Source organism: Pongo abelii, chromosome 7, assembly GCF_028885655.2.
Source record: "Pongo abelii isolate AG06213 chromosome 7, NHGRI_mPonAbe1-v2.0_pri, whole genome shotgun sequence".
In the NCBI taxonomy this organism is placed as follows: domain Eukaryota; kingdom Metazoa; phylum Chordata; class Mammalia; order Primates; family Hominidae; genus Pongo; species Pongo abelii.
In genome coordinates, this window is record NC_071992.2 from 3,227,953 (window position 1) to 3,249,095 (window position 21,143).

The 21,143-nt window shown below is 39.4% G+C and overlaps 1 protein-coding gene across 1 annotated transcript in view; it reads right to left on the reverse strand.

Moving 5' to 3' along the window:
• Positions 1–21,143, reverse strand: part of CSMD1 (CUB and Sushi multiple domains 1) — a 2,063,616-nt gene that overhangs the window by 266,629 nt on the left and 1,775,844 nt on the right. Inside the window, exons 29-32 of the mRNA XM_024251429.3 lie at positions 19,178–19,365; positions 14,290–14,484; positions 5,118–5,234; positions 1,089–1,202 (exon numbers count right to left, since the gene is read on the reverse strand). Of these exons, the coding sequence (XP_024107197.3) occupies positions 1,089–1,202; positions 5,118–5,234; positions 14,290–14,484; positions 19,178–19,365 (614 nt within the window). The remainder of the gene's footprint in view (positions 1–1,088; positions 1,203–5,117; positions 5,235–14,289; positions 14,485–19,177; positions 19,366–21,143) is intronic.

Consider the following 21,143-nt stretch of genomic DNA (forward strand, 5'->3'; position numbering starts at 1 on the left):
TTTAGCCTGGGCAAGAGAGTGAGTGAGACTTCATCTCAAGAAATAATAATAATAATAAAATAAAAATAAAAAATATATAAAAGTACATATAAAATGTGGAAGAGTCTGTCTCAAGCAGTGGTGGGAGGTGTGTGAATTGGCATAAGCTTTTCAGAGGACAATGTGTTACTAATAATCAACATATTTAACGTGTATCCTCTGATGCATTTTTAGATACATCATTGAACCTTGGTAGAAAATAACAAAACATAAGTCTTAAGACTTTTAGTTAATAATAAAATAGTGAAAACCTGGAAATATAATCAAATCTTAACCTTAATTGGTCAAAGCTTGTGATGCATATCGTTTACTAGGCAAATTGGTAAATGTACTCAGTACCAAATTGATTTAGTAAATGATGAAAATGTATCAGTACAAATAAGGGGTAGATCATCAATTAAAAGTGGGGTTAAATTGTGCTATATTAAACCGACAGAATACCATTCAGAACTCAGAATAAGGGCATTGGGTGCATACCGTGTTTGTTAGAGACAGACTTCTATATGCGATTTTAAGGGTAAGAATGGGATAAAAATAAGTTGTGAAATAACATTCCATGTTTTATGGGGGCTCATGTGTGTTTGCGTGCATGTGTGGATAAATGTATGCATGTATACATGTGAACACGTGTACATGTGTGGTTATTAATGGGTCTCTCTATGTAGAACTTACAGGCTTAGAATGATTTAGACCGAAATGTTAATTGTTTTTATCTCCAGAAGGAAGGTTAAGACACATGGGATACAAAATTAAACACGGATGATAGTTGATTATCCCACCCTCTTTTTCGGATCTTTGCCCCTTTTACTGAGATAAATATTATATTTTCTGCAATCTTAGTAAGATGATAAAAGCAGGTGATTTTATGCATGAGATAAAAACACTTTTGAGATCTTACATGTAAAATAAGATTTTTCTAAGCACGCACGCAGATTCAAAAATGATTACATTTCTCATTCATCAAAACAAAGCAAAAGAAACAGACAAGTTAAAAATTAATCCCCCTAGCTGTCTAAACTAAATTAAGGGCAAAATTCTTTAAGACTTACCTGAGTGAGACCCTGAGAGCGAGCTGAGAAGTCTGGCCTGTGCATGGGTTCCATCAAATAATTCTGCCAAATCATTCAGGGCCGTCTGGAAATAGGCAAACTGTCCAAAGACCACTAAAAAATAAGAGGTGGGATGTTGGGACAAGATGCTCTAAGAAAACAAAATGGAGATTTTTGATTTCACTGAATATCTATTAATTGCCCCAAAGGATCATTATCCTAAGAATCCGGTAAAAAATAAATATTAACTTACTTTCTCTGCTTTCTAAGTTTTCAGTTGATGGAACTATTTTACTTTGCTTCTTGACTTTTGGCATTTAATAAAAGAAAAAAATACTGTTTTATTTCAAATTTGAACATTAAATGAGCAATGTTTTTGTTTTAATAAACACAACATTAAGAATATCTGGGCTGGATGTGGTGGCTCACGTCTGTAATCCCAGTACTTTGGGAGGCTGAGGCAGGTGGATCACCTTCAGGGCAGGAGTTCGTGACCAGCCTGGCCAACATGGTGAAACCCTGTTTCTACTAAAAATACAAAAATTAGCAGGCCTTGGTGGTGGGTGCCTGTAATCCCAGGTACTTGGGAGGCTGAGGCAGGAGAATGGCTTGAACCTAGAAGGCGGATGTTGCAATGAGCTGAGATTGTGCCACTGCAATCGGCCTGGGTGACAGAGTGAGACTCTGTCTCAAGAAAAAAAAAGAATATCTGTAAAGACTTCCCTATATTTTCAAATATTTAGCAACATTTTATTCAATGAAAAATAAGCAAAGGATAAACCCCATGATGATTTGATGAGGAATTTAAAATTCTTCACAAAAGATTATTATAACGCCAAATTCACATGAATACATTGCCGTATTCATACAAACTGACTTATACACGTGATTCTGTGGCATATAATAGGAATCCCTTGCTGTTTTCCACTCTACAATTTCATTAATCCTACAGGTTATGAAAGTTGTGTGAACACACATCCTCCAAGTAAAACATAACTACATACTTTGTGACTTCAAATTTAACTGATGCTGTGTATTCAGATTGATGATACAGAGGGCCTTTATACATGCAGGAAGACCTGTGATTTGGTATATATTTACAAGCAATGAACAACTAATCCTTTTCTTATTTATTGTAAGATTTGCACTACAATCATTCTAAGCCATTATGAACAAGAAGTGGAGGTGTGTGCACTAGTTATATGTGTCAGAATTCCAATGGAAAGAATTACTGTTAATATTTGTTAGTATGACGGAAGTAATCTAACTGTAAACAGTGTGTGTGCCCATGTGTGTACAGACACACAAACATACATTTATGTAACCAAGTCCATGCACACATATCTAATATAACTTGTCTTTTAAGATTTTATAATTTCCCAGAGAAAAACACAAAGTAGGCATGTAGGCTAGGTGAATTTTCCCAGTAGATGAAATGCTCTAAAAACTTTTTTCAGAAATTAGAGAGGGAGAGGACTTAATTTCTCTACAGATCTTGCTCATACCATCCTAACCCATCCACCACCTCGCCAAGTTCATTAGATTTTTATCATATTGGAGGCCAAAAACTTGGGTCACAAAAGTGAATCATCTGCAGCTAATTTCTACTCTTTTTCAAGAAATATTTAGCTGACATCCACCTCATACTAGAAACTAAGAGAAAAGAGGGGAAGGTGATATTAACATGGTCCCAGGACTATCACGCTCGAACGTGTTTGGTAATTTCCAAGACAAACATGGATTTTGAGTACAAGATGTCAAGAGCCAGAATGCCCAGCTCATTCTGGACATGGCCCCAACGTCTTCCTTGAGGAGCCTCCTTCACTTGGGTTCTAATCCATCACTCACACTCAGCCCCAGTGAGCAAACTCAATTGCCAAGAGAGAAAAGCTGTTCAGTGCTATCTACGCTGCTGCCAGAAATCATGAGACTGTGATGAGAAGAACAAACAAAGGGTTATGGGGCCTCAGCCGCGGGAACCGTCAATGCTTCGTGGCGTGGGGATGGCACTATCACTAGTTCTTCAAGAAGGATTTGTGGAAGAATGGAATATAAGAAATTATATCAGCAAATGGAATACAAAAAGCAAAATGGTGGAGGGGACAAATGCAGCAAATAGTCAACTTCAGCTAACACTCCGTGGTTAAAAAACAAACAGGGGGATTGGAATGCAAAGGCCTGTGGCAAGGATCTCAAAGGCCACCCTGAAACACAAACACTTTGCTCCATCAGTAATGGGAGTGAATAAGAATGTTAATCACGATACTAAAATGCTTAGATTTGTGTTTTAGAAAGAATTCTTGGCTATGCTTTTGGGTGAGATAGAGGAAACTGGGTTATCTGAAGACCTGTCTTATTAATAATATCACTTCCCATTTTTAGCCTGTGTTGACAGACAGGGAGCAGCTTCTTCCTACCTGGTAAGGATCACATTACCCCATAGTGTCTGGATTGTACGTCTGCCTCACCCCCCACCATAAGCCTGCCAGGGACATGGACCAGATTCCTTTCCTCTTTGCATCCTTGGACTTACAAATACTGTGAGATTAATTGTTTAGTTAATTAGTTTATTTCTCAGGAAAGAGTAAAGAATGGGGGAAGAAAGTAAAAGATGAGACAGAATGCATTTTCTTTAAAGATTCGTTGTAACTATGTTATTCCACACTGAAGCTGTCTGCCAGATAGGACGCGATCGTTTGTGTGATTAAACTTTTCAGATTGGGAAATTATAATCAACATTCAAGATATGAGTATGACTTTTTTAGCTGAAAAATTTTAATTGTGTAGTGATGACAATAATATTTTGTTTTTAAAATCATAGAATATAGCTGCTAAATTCCATTGTAATAAATATATTTTGTCATGTATCCATGATCAGAAGACTTTTTTGTGATAATCAGGGGAATACTGCTGAGCATTTAGGTTAAAAAAAATTACTTCATTCAAATTCAGAATTAAGGCTGAAGTTAAATGAGGGACTTTAAAGAATTTGGTCCAGCTTAAAAAGTCGGAATCCAGAACCCACTTTAAGTATTATTGTTCATTTATCACAACAAAGGGAACAACAAGGCTTGGGGAGGGTGTGCATTAAATTCGTAAGAGGCCTGGGAATCATAACATAATAGAAGTTTACAAAAATAATGTCTCCTACACACAAGTTTCTTACCCATCAAATAACTTTCTTGTCATATGTTAAAAGTGCTTTACCTCAAATACGTCTAACATTAGAATTTTTATCTGCTTTATATGCAGAATGAGTGAGTGCTGTCTCAGACATAAATAAAAACCTTGACTATGTAGCGTTTTTAATTTTCCTATTGGAAAGAGGGAAATAGTCTTTAAGATGACAACAGCTGCTATCTGGTTTACTCCAGAAAAGAATCCGATCCCACATAAATTGTCCTGGTCAAGAGTGAGAGTGAGCATTGCACAAATGAAGTGCAGAGCGACCAGGGAAGGCCCTTCTGGAAATGAAGTCATTTTGGAAAATTAGCTTGAACTGGAAGCAATGTTTAGGAGGGAAATAGAAAGTCAGGGTTCAGCAGGTGAAACAGTCAGGACTCTGCCTGCTTCTCCATCCCTGAGCACTTACAGGTTGACTCAAGGATGCAGTGATTTCGATCATGATCTGGTTACTGAGTTCACTGAATGTACGTGCCATTCATGCACAGACATGTACACAGTGTTCTGACCCACCCGCTACTTTATGAGAAATCCTCCCTTGGTCATAAAAACAACCAATTGAAAGAACGATGTTTGGGAAACCTAAGAAGAAAGCCAAATTAATTCTCTCTGATTATTCTGGATCATAACCCTAGAGGGGACTGTAAGCATTAATATCACATTGGTAAAAGGATTGTAATGGACATTGTGTGGGATATGTTTGGAAGGCCTGCTACTTAAATGCAACTCATTTGCTTTTATATGAACTATTTCACTAAGCTCTAGCATATTTGTTTATCAAATGACAGAAAAATTAATGCTGAAAGGAAATAAGACAATGAATTTAAAATAAAAGGACATCCTTACCGAATTCCTTTGGTACCGTGATGGAATAGAGGCATATTTGACCAGCTGTGTAATTATGGGGGTAGTTTGGTGATAAAACTACCCCTTCAGATCCCATGTACTGGCCTCCGCAGGGAGCTGAAAATAAAATCAACCGAGAATTAGGCTCTGTGCAATAATAATAGCGCAGGTGATAGGTGAGCCAAACCTGAAACACATCAAATACATGAGCACATTTATTGAAAACTTAACAAAATAATAAGTTAAAATCTTGTTTTGTATTGCTATCAAAGTCATAGAAAAACAAAGATTTACCAGGTAAGAAGTAATTCAACTTAGGAGAAAAACCTAATATTATTCTCAAGACCATGTCTCAGATGTATTAAAATAATAAGGGAAACAGCTATAATAATAATAAAATAGGTTCTATGAAGACAAATGATTAAATTATTTTAGAAAGTCTTGCTGGAGTTGTCTGTTCGAAGTCAATCCTCATATTAACTTAAGAGATACAAAGATTATTTCAGTTTTCTATCACTTTTATATTAATATGGGAATAAAAGGAAAAATGTTTTGTTTTTTTAGGGGATTTTGATTGTTTTAACGTTTCATCTAATTACTAATGCTTTTGGGGTCTTTTCCTATCAGTTCAATTTAAAACTAAAGGAATCCATTATTAGAAAGTTAGGGCTTATAAAATATAGAGAGGTGTGTGTGTCTGTGTGTGTGTATGTGTGTGTGGGGGTATGTCTGTGAGTGTGGGGGGGTATGTCTGTGTGTGTATGTGTGTGTGTGTGGGGGTGTGTGTATGTATATGTGTGTGTGGTGTGTGTGTGTGGGGGTGTGTGTGTGGGGGGAGGTGTGCGTATGTGTGTGGGGGGTATGTCTGTGTGTGTGTGTGTGTTTGTATGTCTGTGTGTGTGTATGTGTGTGGGGGTATGTCTGTGTGTGTATGTGTGTATGTGTGTGTGTGGGGGGTATGTTTGTGTGTGTGGGTGTGTGTATGTGTGTGTGTATGTGTGTGGGGGTATGTCTGTATGTGTATGTGTGTATGTGTGTGTATGTGTATGGGGGTATGTCTGTGTGTGTGTGTGTGTATGTGTATGTGTGTGTGGGGGTATGTCTGTGTGGGGAGTATGTCTGTGTATGTATGTGTGTATGGGTGTGTATGTGTGTGTGGGTATGTCTGTGTGTGTATGTGTGTATGTGTGTGTGGGGGGGTATGTTTGTGTGTGTGTGGGGGGGTATGTCTGTGTGTGTATGTGTGTATGTGTGTGTGTGTATGGGGGTATGTCTGTGTGTGTGTGTGTATGTGTATGTGTGTGGAGGGGTATGTCTGTGTGTGTATGTGTGTGTGGGTGTGTATGTGGGTGTGTATGTGTGTCGGGGGTATGTATATGTGTGGGGGAGGTATGTCTGTGTGTGGGCGGGAGGGATATGTCTGTGTGTATATGTGTGTATGTGTATGTGCGTGGGTGGGTATGTCTGTGTGTGTATGTGTGTGTAGGGTGGGCATGTCTGTGTGAATGTGTGGGTATGTCTTAATTTTCCCCCGGTTATCTTATTTACTTTGGCTTCACTTTTGCTGAGAAAATGAAAAACACTGTACACAGATGTTCAATGCACTTTTTAAAGCATCATGGAATAGACCTCCAATTAAATCCCAGCTATTTGATATCCAGTCTTTAGATTGCCAGTACTCTATTTCCTTATATTTTTACATAAGAAGGGGTCAAGTCAGCTCCATTCATCTGTTTAACATAGAGCAGTGACCAGCGCGGGAGCCACTCAGGACAGCCTGTTGCACGCTTACCATGCTGGCTGTGGCCTGACTGCACTTCCTATCTTGGATATACCGTCACTGATTTGAATTCAGAATTAGCTTCAGTATTTCAGAAAGGTTATATTTCTACAGCTCATTTCTTCTTGATATGGCAATTTTCTTTCTTTTTCTTTTTTTTTTTTTTTTGAGATGGAGTCTTGCCCTGTTGCCCAGGCTGGAGTACGATGGTGTGATCTCAGCTCACTGCAACCTCCGCCACCCGGGTTCAAACGATCCTCCTGCCTCAGCCTCCCGAGTAGCTGGGATTACAGGCGCACATCAACACACCTGGCTAATTTTTTTTTTTTTGTATATTTAGTATGTTGGTCAGGCTGGTCTCGAACTCCTGACCTCGTGATCCGCCCACCTCAGCTTCCCAAAGTGCTGGGATTACAGGCGTGAGCCACTGCGCCTGGCCACAATGGCAATTTTCAAGCCTCAAAGAATAAAGAAGTTAGAGATAACATGTTTAATCCTTTGAATGTTAATTAGCATTATGTTAAATATTAATTGATGGACAGAACATTTTCCATGATGAATAAAGCTCCTTAGAATATGGTAATGCTAAGGATAAGGCACCTTGTTAATGATTAGTCGAGAAATTTCCTGAATCCCTGCATTACAATCGCTTGAAAAACTTAAGTTGTATTCTAAAAGTCAAAGGAAAACAGCTCAGACATCTGACAGCTTTTATCTGTTCACGATCAGCTAGCAGAGATTTTACTTAACGAAGCTCAGCCTTCATGCTAGTGTCTTAATTCAAAATCATGTTATCACTCTAAAACACTTATATTTAGTTTTCTACAATTTTAAATAGAAACATTTTATTTTCACTTTTAAATGGAGGATATTTCTATAAGCTCAACTTCAAAACTGAAGGTTTCCAATAGAATGCTGACATCACTCACTCTACCAAGGCAGATATATCCCTCAGATATTTCTCCCCACATTAACCACGTGAAGTCAACCAGGTTATGTCAGAACTATCTTTCCTTTTCCTCAAAAGCTTCAAGTTCAAGTTTTTAAAAAACTAAGCACAAATCAAGCATGAAAATATATGTTATTTGCGCTCAGTCACATACAATTCAAACATATCATTTTGCAAATGATCTTTTTCCATAAAAAAATTAGTTTTAAATTTTAAACAAGAAGTATAAATAAAAAGTGGAAACATGTCATCACTGGGCCAAAATTTGATTCCCAAATTATTAGCAATGGTAAGGTAATTCTTATCAAGAACATCTTCTGATCGCTCTGTCACCAGGCTGGAGTGCAGTGGTGTGATCTTCAGCTCACTGCAACCTCTGCCCCCCAGGTTCAAGTGATTCTCCTGCCTCAACCTCCCGAGTAGCTGGGACTACAGGTGCGCACCACCACATGCAGCTAATTTTTGTATTTTTAGTAGAGATGGGGTTTCACCATGTTGGCCAGGATGGTCTTGCTCTGTTGACCTCGTGATCCACCTACCTCAGCCTCCCAACATGCTGGGATTACAGGTGTGAGCCACCACTCCCCGCCATATGTTTTGTGATGGTTAATACTGAATGTCATCTTGATTGGATTGAAGGATACAAAGTATTGATCCTGGGTGTGTCTGTGAGGGTGTTGCCCAAGGAGATTAACGTTTGAGTCAGTGGGCTGGGGAAGGCAGACCCACCCTTAATTTGAGTGGGCACCATCTAATAAACTGCCAGCATGGCTAGAATACAAGGAGGCAGAAAAATGTGAAATGAGAGACTGGCCTAGCCTCCCAGCCTACATCTTTCTCCTGTGCTGGATGCTTCTTGTCCCTGAATGTCAAACTCCAAGTTCTTGAGTTTTGGAACTCGGAATGGCTCTTCTTGTTCCTCAGCCTGCAGACAGCATATTGTGGGAATTTGTGATCACGTGAGTTAATGTTTAATAAACTCCGCTTTATATAGAGGGACAGAACTATTCCATTAGTTCTGCCCCTCTAGAGAACCCTGACTAATACGTGTTTTAAAGTGTAACTACAAAGAAACACTTCGTGCAAGGGTAGAATAAAAGAGCATTGTCTTATGACAATAGAGAACATTTTAAAAAAGTCAAAGATGAAATTAAGGAAAACTGACCCAGAACTTTTGTCTTTTACTACCTTGATAAACAGTGCTTGTGCCCGTCCATTCTTCCTCACATCAAAAAGCTAAGCACCAGAACTACAATTATATGTTTCATACATGAACACACATTTGTGTTAGAAAAATATGGATAGAATTTTTATTTAATTATTATTATTATTTTTTTGAGACTGAGTCTTGCTCTGTCGCCCAGGCAGGAGTGCAGTGGCGCGATCTCGGCTCACTGCAAGCTCTGCCTCCCAGGTTCACGCCATTCTCCTGCCTAAGCTTCCCGAGTAGCTCGGACTACAGGCACCTGCCACCATGCCTGGCTAATTTTTTTGTAATTTTTTAGTAGAGACGGGGTTTCACCATGTTAGCCAGGATGGTCTCGATCTCCTGACCTTGTGATCTGCCCACCTCAGCCTCCCAAAGTGCTGGGATTACAGGCGTGAGCCACTGCACTCAGCTATTTAATTCTTAATAATTGTTATGTCTGCTTTACTGTGCTAATCTAAGAAACAGTCATGGTCCTTCTCACCTTAGGAGTTATTTTATTTTAATGCAACAACAGAAGAAAAATAAATAAATGTTTGTTATTTGGTAATTAACATATTAAACAGATTATTTCCTAAATGAACAAAGACATACAAAAGCATTCATTGCTAATGGTAACAAGAAGCTTGCTTATCTATTTGGCTAATTAGAATATATACATCTCATACATAAAGGTAACCACATAGAACCAAACTGAGTAAACAAAACTAGCAAACAGAAGTCATTCTGACCCATGAAAGGGGTTCTACTTTGCTTCAATTTCAGTTACAATTCTACCAAAAACTTCAATAAGCAAAATTTGTAGGTAATAGACGAATAACCAGGAAAAAATTACACCATACATCTAAAACAAACTGCCCCAAAATGCACCAACTGCGTCCCATGATGCAGGAACTATCAAAAGATTTAAAGTGGAGCAAAAGGCCCCAAGGTTGACTGTTGATCTGAATAAACCACAGGCGCTGGTTCATGCACAAAATGTGCTGCTCTCCATGAGAGATCCAAGACGCACCGCAGGAGAAACCATCTCTGCTTTCCAGATTTAGAATATAAAGTTTTATTTACATGTAAATGGAATCCTCCATGTGGGGAAATCAGTGTTCCATGTGTTGTGCTCTTTGATGACTGGTAAAATAAATTGTGCCTCACTCCACAGATCTTCAGACATGGAAAGTGAAACAATCTCTAATTAAAAATTTGGTTATATATATATAACCTATATATATAGGAATATACATATATGGGAATATGTATTTATGTATATATCCTATATATAGGAATATATGTGAATATATATACATATATAGGTGTGTATATATGTATAATTCCTATATACATGTGTATAAATTAATATATATGTGTGTGTATAAATATATAGAGAATACATATAAAGTGTATATATACTTTATATATAATTATACATACATATACACACCTATATATGTATATACACTTTATATATATAAAGTGTATACATATATACTTTTTCTTTAGCCATAGAAAAAGTATTTTTCCTACAGCTAATACTTTAGCCATGCTTCTTCTATGGCTAAAGTTTTATCACTCCCCACAAATTCCACTGTAATTGAATTTAATATAAATTCAATGCCTTTTGTATTAGTAGTTAACAAAAGTACAGAATTCATGTTCTTTCCTCAATTTTGCCAGCTACTTTTACCTCCCTCACACTAGACTCTATATAATTGCTAAAGATATCTGAAGTGGGGGAAAAAATACACCAGGGGATGCAAAAATCATTTTCTGGGATATAAGAAAGAAAATTAGGATTTTTACCCAAAATTATATCTTTTGTTTTCTTGAGATAAGGTCTTGCTCTATTGCCCAGGCTGGAGTGCAGTGATCCAATCACGACTCACTGCAGCCTCAACCTCCTGAGCTCAAGTGATCCTTCCACTACAGCCCCCCGAGTAGCTGGGACCCCATATGTGCACCACCCTACCCAGCTAATTTTAATATTTTTTGTAGAGATGGGGTCTTGCTATGTTGTCCAGACTAGTCTTGAATTCCAGTCCTCAAGCGATCCTCCTGCCTTAGTCTCTCAAAGTGCTGAGATTACAGGCATGAGCAGCTTTGTCTGGTCTCAAATTGGATCTTTGTAAATGTCTGTGTTCATGTAGTAATTGTGTGGTCTATAACAGCTGCTGAGACGGTCAGTACCTGTAATGCCTTGCAGAGATCGACGTTGCATGCTCAATAATTATATTGATTGGATGTCAGATCAAAAGGGTTTGAGGTCATTGCCTTTAGTTACATCAAAATGGTTTTGGAAACCAGTTATACACAGAATTAAGATTTACTAGTTTTGGGGAGCCTTATGCCTGTGGAGTTCATCCTCCTAACACTTGTGACCTAGAGATTGTCATTGCTCTCAGCCCTGCATGTCTTGTCTGGAGTGACACAGACGGGAGGAGGTGAGGCGAGATCTGGTCACTCTGCAGGGCGCACCTTTCAGTGCTGCCATTGGCTCACAAGCCCAGCCCTGCCCGCACTGGCCATGCCTCGTCCAGAAGGGAGGATCCTCAAGACCTTGGACAGCAGCTCACAGGCAGCTCCTGGCCAACCTCAAGAGCACAGGGCAAGCACCCAGAACCACTGGCATGCACTGCCCAGGCCGCTCAGGGTATGAGGGGCACCCAGGCTGGCGGCAAGACAGGAGGGGGTGGAGGTGTGGCCCCTCCTGAGCCAGGACAGGGAAGGGTGGGTGCTGGGCAGAGACTTCCGGCTCCCTCATGCCTACCTTCTCACCAAGAGACACCCACTTCTTAGTTTGGCTCCGTCCTGTTTTGGGGGCTGTGCAGGCACCAAGGAGACCTTGGTCCTGATCTGTAATGCTAGATCAAAGGCTCTCTTTACCTCAAAGCCGCTCTGGCTCACTGCCTCCCTCACCCATGAGCACGTTGAGTTCTATTTTAGCTCCCATATGCTACTTATTTTAGTTTTTAATAAACTTAAAAAAGAAGCACTCTATAACTTCCCATTCAGAAAAGTCTCCCAAAGCAAGTAACACAATGACTACACTATCAGAATTTTTAATTAAACAGATGACTAGAAAGGACTGATGCATAACCTGGCCTATGATCATGATTTTAAAACACAAAAAATAAATTTCTCCATCTGTCAATCTGTTGCCCAGGCTAGAGTGTAGTGGTGCGATCTCGGCTCACTGCAACCTTCACCTACCGGGCTCCAGCGATCCTCCTACCTCATCCTCCCAAGCAGCTGGGACTACAGGCATGAGCCACCACACCCAGCTAAGTTTTGCATTGTGTTTTTGGTAGAAATGGGGTTTTGTCATGTTGCTCAGGCTGGTCTCAAATGCCTGAGCTCAAGGGATCCACTAGCCTTGGCCTCCCATAGTGTTGGGATTACAGGTGTGAGCCACTACACCTGGCCTAAGTTCTTACTCTGTGCCAGTCACTACTACTGGGTCCAGACAAATACACTTCTTTAACTTAAAAGCTTTCAGGGTCATAAGAGAATGGACTTAGAAACATAGAAATAACAGAACACGCCAGGGAAGTAGGTTTTGTTTTATTTTGTTTTGTTTGATTTTAGTTTCTTATATACTTTTTTTTTTTTTTTGAGACAGAGTTTCACTCTTGTTGCCCAAGCTAGAGTGCAATGGTGCAATCTTGGCTTCCACAACTTCCACCTCCCGGGTTCAAGCGATTCTCCTGCCTCAGCCTCATAAGTAGCTGGGATTACAGGCACGTGCCACCACGCCCGGCTAATTTTTTGTATTTTTAGTAGAAAGGGGGTTTCTCCATGTTAGCCAGGATGGTCTCGAACTCCTGACCTCAGGTGATCCACCTACGTCAGCCTCCCAAATTGCTGGGATTACAGTTGTGAGCCACTGCGCCCAGCCTCTTATACAGTAATATTTAAAATGTTTATTTGGCCTGAAGGTGCCAGTAGCATTGTCAGGCCGTCTTAGGAAAAACACGGTTGTTTCATAATTTATCAAACTGAACTGGTCTTTGAGCTCATCTTAAAATAACCCTAGAAATGAATGTCTCTGCAACAAGCCATGAAGTTCTACCTCATTCTTCTTCTTTTTTAAATATATACCATGAAAATGTAAAGGGTACAAGTCACGGGTCCACAGTCTGAGGATTGTTTGCCTGTGGAGATCCCCATGAAACCTCCACCTAGGTTAAGATATGTACCGTGGCCAGCAGCCGGGAAATCTACCCTCCCACTCCCCCCGTTCACACCCACAGGGCAGCTGCTGTCTGACTTCATCACTGTAGGTTAGTTTTGTCTGTCCTTGAAAGCTGATTCAACGATGTTACTAATTTAATTCCTAAGGAATTAAAAACTATTGCTGTTTTGGGGGAAAATGACATATCCATTCAAATATATACATATTAGTTTTTTCTCCATATATATATATACAGATAAATAGGTGTAAATATATATGTGTGTATGTATGTATATATATAAAAATATATGTATATATAAAAATATATATGTATATATATAAAAATATCTGTCTGTGTATGTATATATATGTGTGTGTGTGTGTGTATGTGTGTGTGTGTGTATATACATACACATATATATATATGAGATGGAGTCTTGCTCTGTCACACAGGCTGGAGTGCAGTGGCACAATCTCAGCTCACTGCCCAGGTTCAAGCGATTCTCCTGCCTCAGCCTACTGAGTAGCTGGGATCACAGGTGTGCACCACCACGTCCAGTTAATTTTTGTATTTTTAGTGGAGACAGGGTTTCACCATGTTGGTCAGGCTGGTCTCAAACTCCTGACCTTGTGATCCACTCGCCTCAGCCTCTCAAAGTGCTGGGTTACAGGCATGAGCTACCACGCCCGGCCAGATGTAAGTATTTTATATACGGAGAGAGAGAGAGAGAGAGAGAGAGAGAGAGAGATAGAGAGAGAGAGAGAAGTAACTAGGGAAAGCTAATTAGCACCTCTTATAAAGAACAGGTCTAGAACACACAAAAACAGAAGTGAAAAATGTCAAACTGTATGAAGGAAAAATATTGCTCCTCCCAGAAACCTATGAGAATGGCTAACACACTAGCTGAATTAAATGATCAATGAATGCCTGATATTCACTCCACACTAGCTCTCTAAGCAATCCTCACCACTGATTAGAGGAATGCATGTTGAAATGTGAAACCATTTCTTCAATGAGATGCTGCATTTGAAAGGAAAGTTGTATTTCTAGAAAATACCCAAGCGTGCACTCACCATTGCAGGAGGGCAGCACTTGGTCCCAGGAGGGTTTCCCATCAACCCCAATCACACAGGTGATGGATGAGGGGTCAACAATCTTGTAGCCAGAGTCACACTGGTAAGTAATGGTGGAGCCAAGCTTGAAGTCTGTTCCAATTCTTGTCCCATTCATTATATTTCCAGGATCAAAACAAGCTTCCCGTGGTTTCTCTGCGGAAGAAATGAATGTAAACTGCATGAGAGCAGGGATTTTATTCTAGTTTGTGTGTTCGTTTGTTGGGTTGGTTCTTTAATTGTGTTATTTGGGGCCTAGAACAGTGCCCTAAATAAGTAAGAAATGCTCAAAGAATATTTATTGATTGGCTATTGACCAAGTGAAACTATTAATTAAAATAAGAAAATTCCTTTTTAATAACATTATATTTCCATTTTAAAAACTACATTTTACTACAGAATTGATATAAAATTACCTTCATCTACATAAAAAATACAGTACTACATTTTTATATATTTATCCATTTTTGGCTATAGATTTTAGGACTGAATCAAAGAAAAATTGACTCTGGAAAAATTGAGGTTCATTTTCTAACTTTTGTACATCAAACATATTAACATAAAATCACTCCACACCTTTCAGAAAAGACTAGAGAATCTGGCTTCTCAAAATGAAACAGTTTAATTCCTGAAAGTTAAGAGCACTTTCTTATACGAATAACAATAGACAGACTTAGAAGATGAAGACGGATGGTTGTTCTCATTCTTTTACTACCGTATTTCTGTTGTTAGTCTTAATAGAGTAAACGGCAAACTTAGTAGAAGAAAATACATTGACTGATAGATGATGGTCAAACATTGTGCCCTGGATGTACTAATAACCACTAGTTCTACCTTAGTAATAATAATTGCTGAAATTTATTGAGGGCTCATTATGTACCAGAAATGGAACTAGGTGCATTTCTCTGGTTTAATTCTAATCTCCAGGACACCTCTGCTGGGAAAGGATGATAAGAATGTAAAACTCAAGGAAAGGTAAGTGACTTCCACAAAGACACCGTGCAGAGACCTGCCCAATTCTGGGGCCCCTCAATTAGGCATTCACTTTTGGCTGCATTAAGTATTTCTTCTTCCCAAGTAAAAATACAAAACCTTTTTTCTTCAGAGTCATGCTGTTCTGCAGTCAATTTCAGTTATCTTCTGGTAGCCTTAATATTTTAAATTTTCTGTTTCAATAGACCATCAAAAATATCTCTAAATGAAAAAGTGTATAACCCTACAGTCTACCACCCTGCTAGAAATAGATATATATAATGGGAAAGGAAAAAGCAAAAACAAAAATCCTAAACTTTGGGAAGCCCTGGAGGAAGAAAAAGAGACCTGATTAACTGTATTTATTCAATATTTTCAATTATATTTTTAATAATCCATGTATCATCATCAACCAAACAGAGATGTCTTTGATGATCATTGACTTAATCATTATATATATTATATAAAGAATATATTATAATAATGTATTATATTTAATAAAATATATTTCCTATATAATTTACATACTTTGATTAAATCTACATATAATATATATTATATATGTTTGTTCATTTAAGAATTTGAGATTAAATGATACATATATATATTATATATATGTCTTGTTTTGTGCCTCCGAACCAGTGCTCTCTAATTGTTTTATTGAAAAGCTGTTTGGATATTTAAAATGGTAGCTGACATGTTGATAATTCTTTGTAACTGCATTAAATCCCATATAGAACATAGAACATTATTTTAAGCAAATACAGATCAAATAAGTAAACCTGTAGTTACTATAAAAGTTGCTCAATTTTTCTGATTTTTTATTTAGTCATTCAGCACAATGTACTGAGCATCTAGTGAATAGAAGCACTGGCCTTGTTCATAGTATTTTCCCCTACTGAAAATAAAAAATTTCCCAGTACACATCTATTAATATATGTCTGTTGCCCTTGTGTCCTTTTTGATCTTTTTTTTTGTTATAAATCTCTTTTAGTCTAGTTTCCTGTTTGATTAAATATCACCTACACAACTTTCTTCTTTATGCCACTAATTTTGATTTCTGTTGGCAGGATTTTTTCCCAATGAACTGCATCTAATCTTTTAGTTCTATTACTTAGTTGTCACTTCAGGATGTTCAGTGATAAATCACTGGCACTTTTTTTTGCTTACAATTTGCCAGGCTTCTAACTAGATGACTTCATAACAGGGTGTGTTTTGTGTTGTCCTTGTCCATTCCACTTAAGCACACTTTTGGGCTTTCCTGCATCAGAGGCCGGGTAGATTGCCTCAGCCAGGATTTGTGAATTGTTGCACAGCACGACTACCTGGTGCCCCTTCTATTTCCCATCATGCCTAAGAACTGGATCTGTCACCTGCTTTGCTATCCACACCAGCACTTGCTCTGGGCTGGATGCAATGACATCACTGCACCAGGCTTAGATGCAATCACTGCCCTAGGCTGCATGCAATGGCATCACTGCTTGAGGCTGCATGCAATGGCATCACTGCGCCAGGCTAGATGCAATGACATCACTGCCCTAGGCTGCATGCAATGGCATCACTGTGCCAGGCTAGATGCAATGGCATCACTGCTCCAGGCTGGAAGCAATGGCATCACTTCTCCAGGCTAGATGCAATAACATCACTGTCATAGGCTGCGTGCAATGGCATCACTGCTCCAGGCTGGATGTAACAGCATCACTGCTCCAGGTTGGATGCAATGGCATCACTTCTCCAGGCTGGATGCAATGGCATCACTGCTCCAGGCTGGATGCAACGACATCACTGCCCTAGGCTGCATGCGATGGCATCACTGCTATTGGCTGGATGCAACGGCATCACTGCTCCATGCTGGATACAATAGCCTCACTGCCCTAGGCTGGATGCAATGACATCACTGCTTCAGCCTGCATGCAATGGCGTCACTGTTCCAGGCTGCATGCACTGGCATCATTCCTATTCTCTTTCCTGTGATTTTTATTTTTCACAGACTCCACTGGAGAACTTTTAAAACCTCAAGCACTATAGCCTCCAGTTAGATGGCCATACTGGTTACCCAAACAAAAATTAAGGAAGTTCTTTCTTCATGTAACTTGTAAGGCCCTTCATACTTCATTCATTCATTGGCCCATTTATTCATGTGCCTTAGGATGCCAGGGAGAACAGGAGTTGTCGGAGTGGGCAATGACCAGTGAACATTCTCACAATTATATGAGGATTTGTTTTGTTTGTTTACTTGCCTGCCTGATTTTTTTTGGGGGGTGGGGGAGCTATCATAGAATAAGTACTGCCATCTCAAAGGCATAGGATACTCTGATTGCTAAATTGTATAATTTTTAAAATTGCACATTTTAGTAAATACCCCTAAGTTTGCAGATTTTGATGTTTGGGAGCAAAGAGACCAATTTTCTACTTAAAACTATATAAACAGGTCTGGTAATGAAGTAAGGGACATAAAATATGTTCTTTTTAAAAAGATTTTTCATACAAATTGAACTCAAAAGTGTAAATAAATATAAATATTTTCATTTTTTAAAAAAAACCCTCATAACTGTGAATTGATATTTTGTTAAGTCCTCTTCCCTAATTCTTTGTAATACACCTTGTATTTTATTTTGTTCACGTGAGAAATAAACTTGAAAAAATGTATATTTATTCTGATGGACCCAATAGCAAAATGTTGAGTTGAAGGTGGTTTTTTAGGTCAGTCTGTTTTCCTTGGATGTTAGTGGCAGGGAATGGTTTATAGCAAATCAAGGGTGAATCACTGATCTGATGATCAAAGAAAAGAGCTCTGAGCAGCGTCAGAAACCTTGCCAAACCAGCCATGGCTGACTGAGGCAGGGAAGGGTACAGATATGTTGACATGGAAAATGTTGAGATAAAATGGAGTTATTGGCTGGGCACAGTGGCTCACGCCTGTAATCGCAGCACTTTGGGAAGCCGAGGCGGGTGGATCACGAGGTCAAGAGATCGAGACCATCCTGGCTAACAAGGTGAAACCCCGTCTCTACTAAAAATACAAAAAATTAGCCGGGCATGGTGGCGGGCGCCTGTAGTCCCAGCTACTCGGGAGGCTGAGGAAGGAGAATCACTTGAACCCGGGAAGCAGAGGTTGCAGTGAGATCGCACCACTGCACTCCAGCCTGAGTGACAGAGTGAGACTCCATCTCAAAAAAAAAAGAAAAAAAAAAGAAAGAAACTATTTTTGGCTGGGTGTGGTGGCTCACACCTATAATTCCAGCGCTTTGGGAGGCCGAGGCAGGTGGATCACATGAGGTCAGGAGATCGAGACCAGCCTGACCAATATGATGAAACCCTGTCTCTACTAAAAATACAAAAATTAGCTGGGTATGGTGGCATGCTCCTGTTATCCCAGCTACTCGGGAGGCTGAGACAGGAGAATCTCTTGAACCTGGGAGGCGGAGGTTGCAGTGAGCTGACATCGTGTCATTGCCCTCCAGCCTGGGCAACAAGAGCAAAACTCTGTCTCAAGAAAAAAAAAAAAAAAAGAATTTATTTTCATGTACTTACATTTAATCATCTTGAAGAAACAAATTATAAGGTGTTAAAACCCATCTTAAAATAATTACTAAATGTCATCGAATTCTTTATTTTACAAACCACAATTTATTTTTATGTGGCCATGAACTGGGACAGTTTTTCTCCCCTCTCTTTCTTCCTCCAGTTAAAGTAGAAATGCACCTCAGGAATATCTTCAATGGAGAGGGAGGAGACATGTATCTTCCCAGACAGAGGAGACACATGTCAGCATTTATGTATTAAACAGATAAGCAAGATGTTACAAAGCAATGCTGACAATAAAAACAGTCCTGATACAAATTAATTCCCACTCAAATTCAGGCAATCGCAATACCTTTAAATTCAATGGCGAACCCTGAAAGGCCCACGGAGGCATCACTCCGAAACGCCAGAAACAGGCTGTTTCCGCTACTCTCTATTCTTTCTGGGGCTTGAGACCCCTGGTAACTCCCAATGAGGGGGCTGTTGGAATCCTCCCCTTCATAGATGTGTAGGAAGTCATAGCTGGGCTCCATGTTGAAACTAAAGAAAAGAATAGTAATTATGTCATACGGCTAATAGATATTTACCTTATCTCCCAGAGTGGTAAGCCTTTGAGCACAAAAAGTGATTTTATTTGCTTTTGTATAATAATTTTTCAGTTAGGGCAATCAAAAAGTTAAATGTAATATGAATCAAAATATTAATAAAATAGTAATAGTATAAAATATATCAATCGTGACAAATAGTATTTTGCCTAATTACCATCATGTTCAATACGATATTATTTTGACCATAGCCAAAAGGAAATAAGTCATAATAGTAGAGGTATGCTATCCTTTCCCTGTACCCATTAATTTGCTAAATGAGATGTAATTTAAAAGAACCGAGCTCAAAAGAGATCAATTTCCACTGACCTTTTATCTTTATCTGAATATTTTTAACTTTGAAAATATTGGAATTTGAAAATACTGGAATAGTCAGTGGAATTACTGACTATTCTTACTTTTATTTTTACTTAAAAAATGCAATTGTCCCAGCCTGGGTAACATAATGAGATCCTGTCTGTACAAAAATACAAAAATTAGTAGAGTGTGGTGGTGCACACTTCTAGTCCTAGCTACTCAGGAAGCTAAGGCTGGAGGATCACTTGCGGCCAGGAGTTTGAGGCTGCAATGAGCTATGACCACACCACTGCACCCATGCACTCCAGCCTGAGAGACAGAACAAGACCCTGTCAAAAAAAAAAAAAAAAGGCCTCCACTTGCTTGGATAAATCAGCCAATATTAACGCTCCAGAGTGTGACCTTTCTCACATCATGTTTCACCATCACTGAATATCCCAGTTTTTTTCTCTTTCCCTCTCTTTCTCTTTCTCCATTTTTCTCTGTCTGTTTCTCTCTGCTCTAATATTAACATACATTCAGTCCCCAAAGAGTGTAACAATTTAAATCCAAAGCTCTCAAGGGCTGGGCTGTATTTGCCATTGGTGATGTGTAAGCTGATAGAGTCTGTGAGCTTTAAAAGTATGCATACTCTAAGGCAAAGCCTGAACTTGGTTACGATGTCTAAGATCTTGACATGACCAGAATAAATTGATAAAGTAGAAGTATTAAAACCATCCATTGCAGCCAAGCACAGGGGCTCACGCCTGTAATCCCAGCACTTCGGGAGGCTGAGGCAGGCAGACCACGAGGTCAGGAGTTCGAGCCAGCCTGGCAAATATGGTGAAACCCTGTCTCTACTAAAAATACAAAAATTAGCTAAGCATGGTGTTGTGCGCCTGTAGTCCCAGCTGCTCGGGAGGCTGAGGCAGAAGACTCGCTTGAACCCGGGAGGCGGAGGTTGCAGTGAGTAGAGATCACGCCACTGCACTCCAGCCTGGGTGACAGACAGAGCAAGACTCGTCTCAAAAACCAGCCAACCAACCAACCAACCAACCAACCAACCCATCCATTGCAGCTGGCCCTTCCCTCTTCTTCTCTTCTCTGTAGCAGGTTTTTCATATGTGTCTTTAAAAAGCACTCAATTTACAAATCTCCCACTCCCTTTCCTTTCCATCTGCAGAAATTTGGGACAACTGAGACAGAGAAGGTCAGGGTTTTTGCTTGTTGGTTTGTTTGTTTGTTTGTTTGTTTTATAATCACTAAAATGTTCTAGGAGGCTCCACTTGATCTGGAGATTCGGATGATAAAACAGCAACAGAAGGTCCCTCCTGGAGGAGTCCACTGCATCATGAAGGGGACCAGAGGACGTGGGACCACCAGCATCGGTGCAACGCCCAGCCTGCATTACACCATCCTGTTTCGGGTCAAGGATAC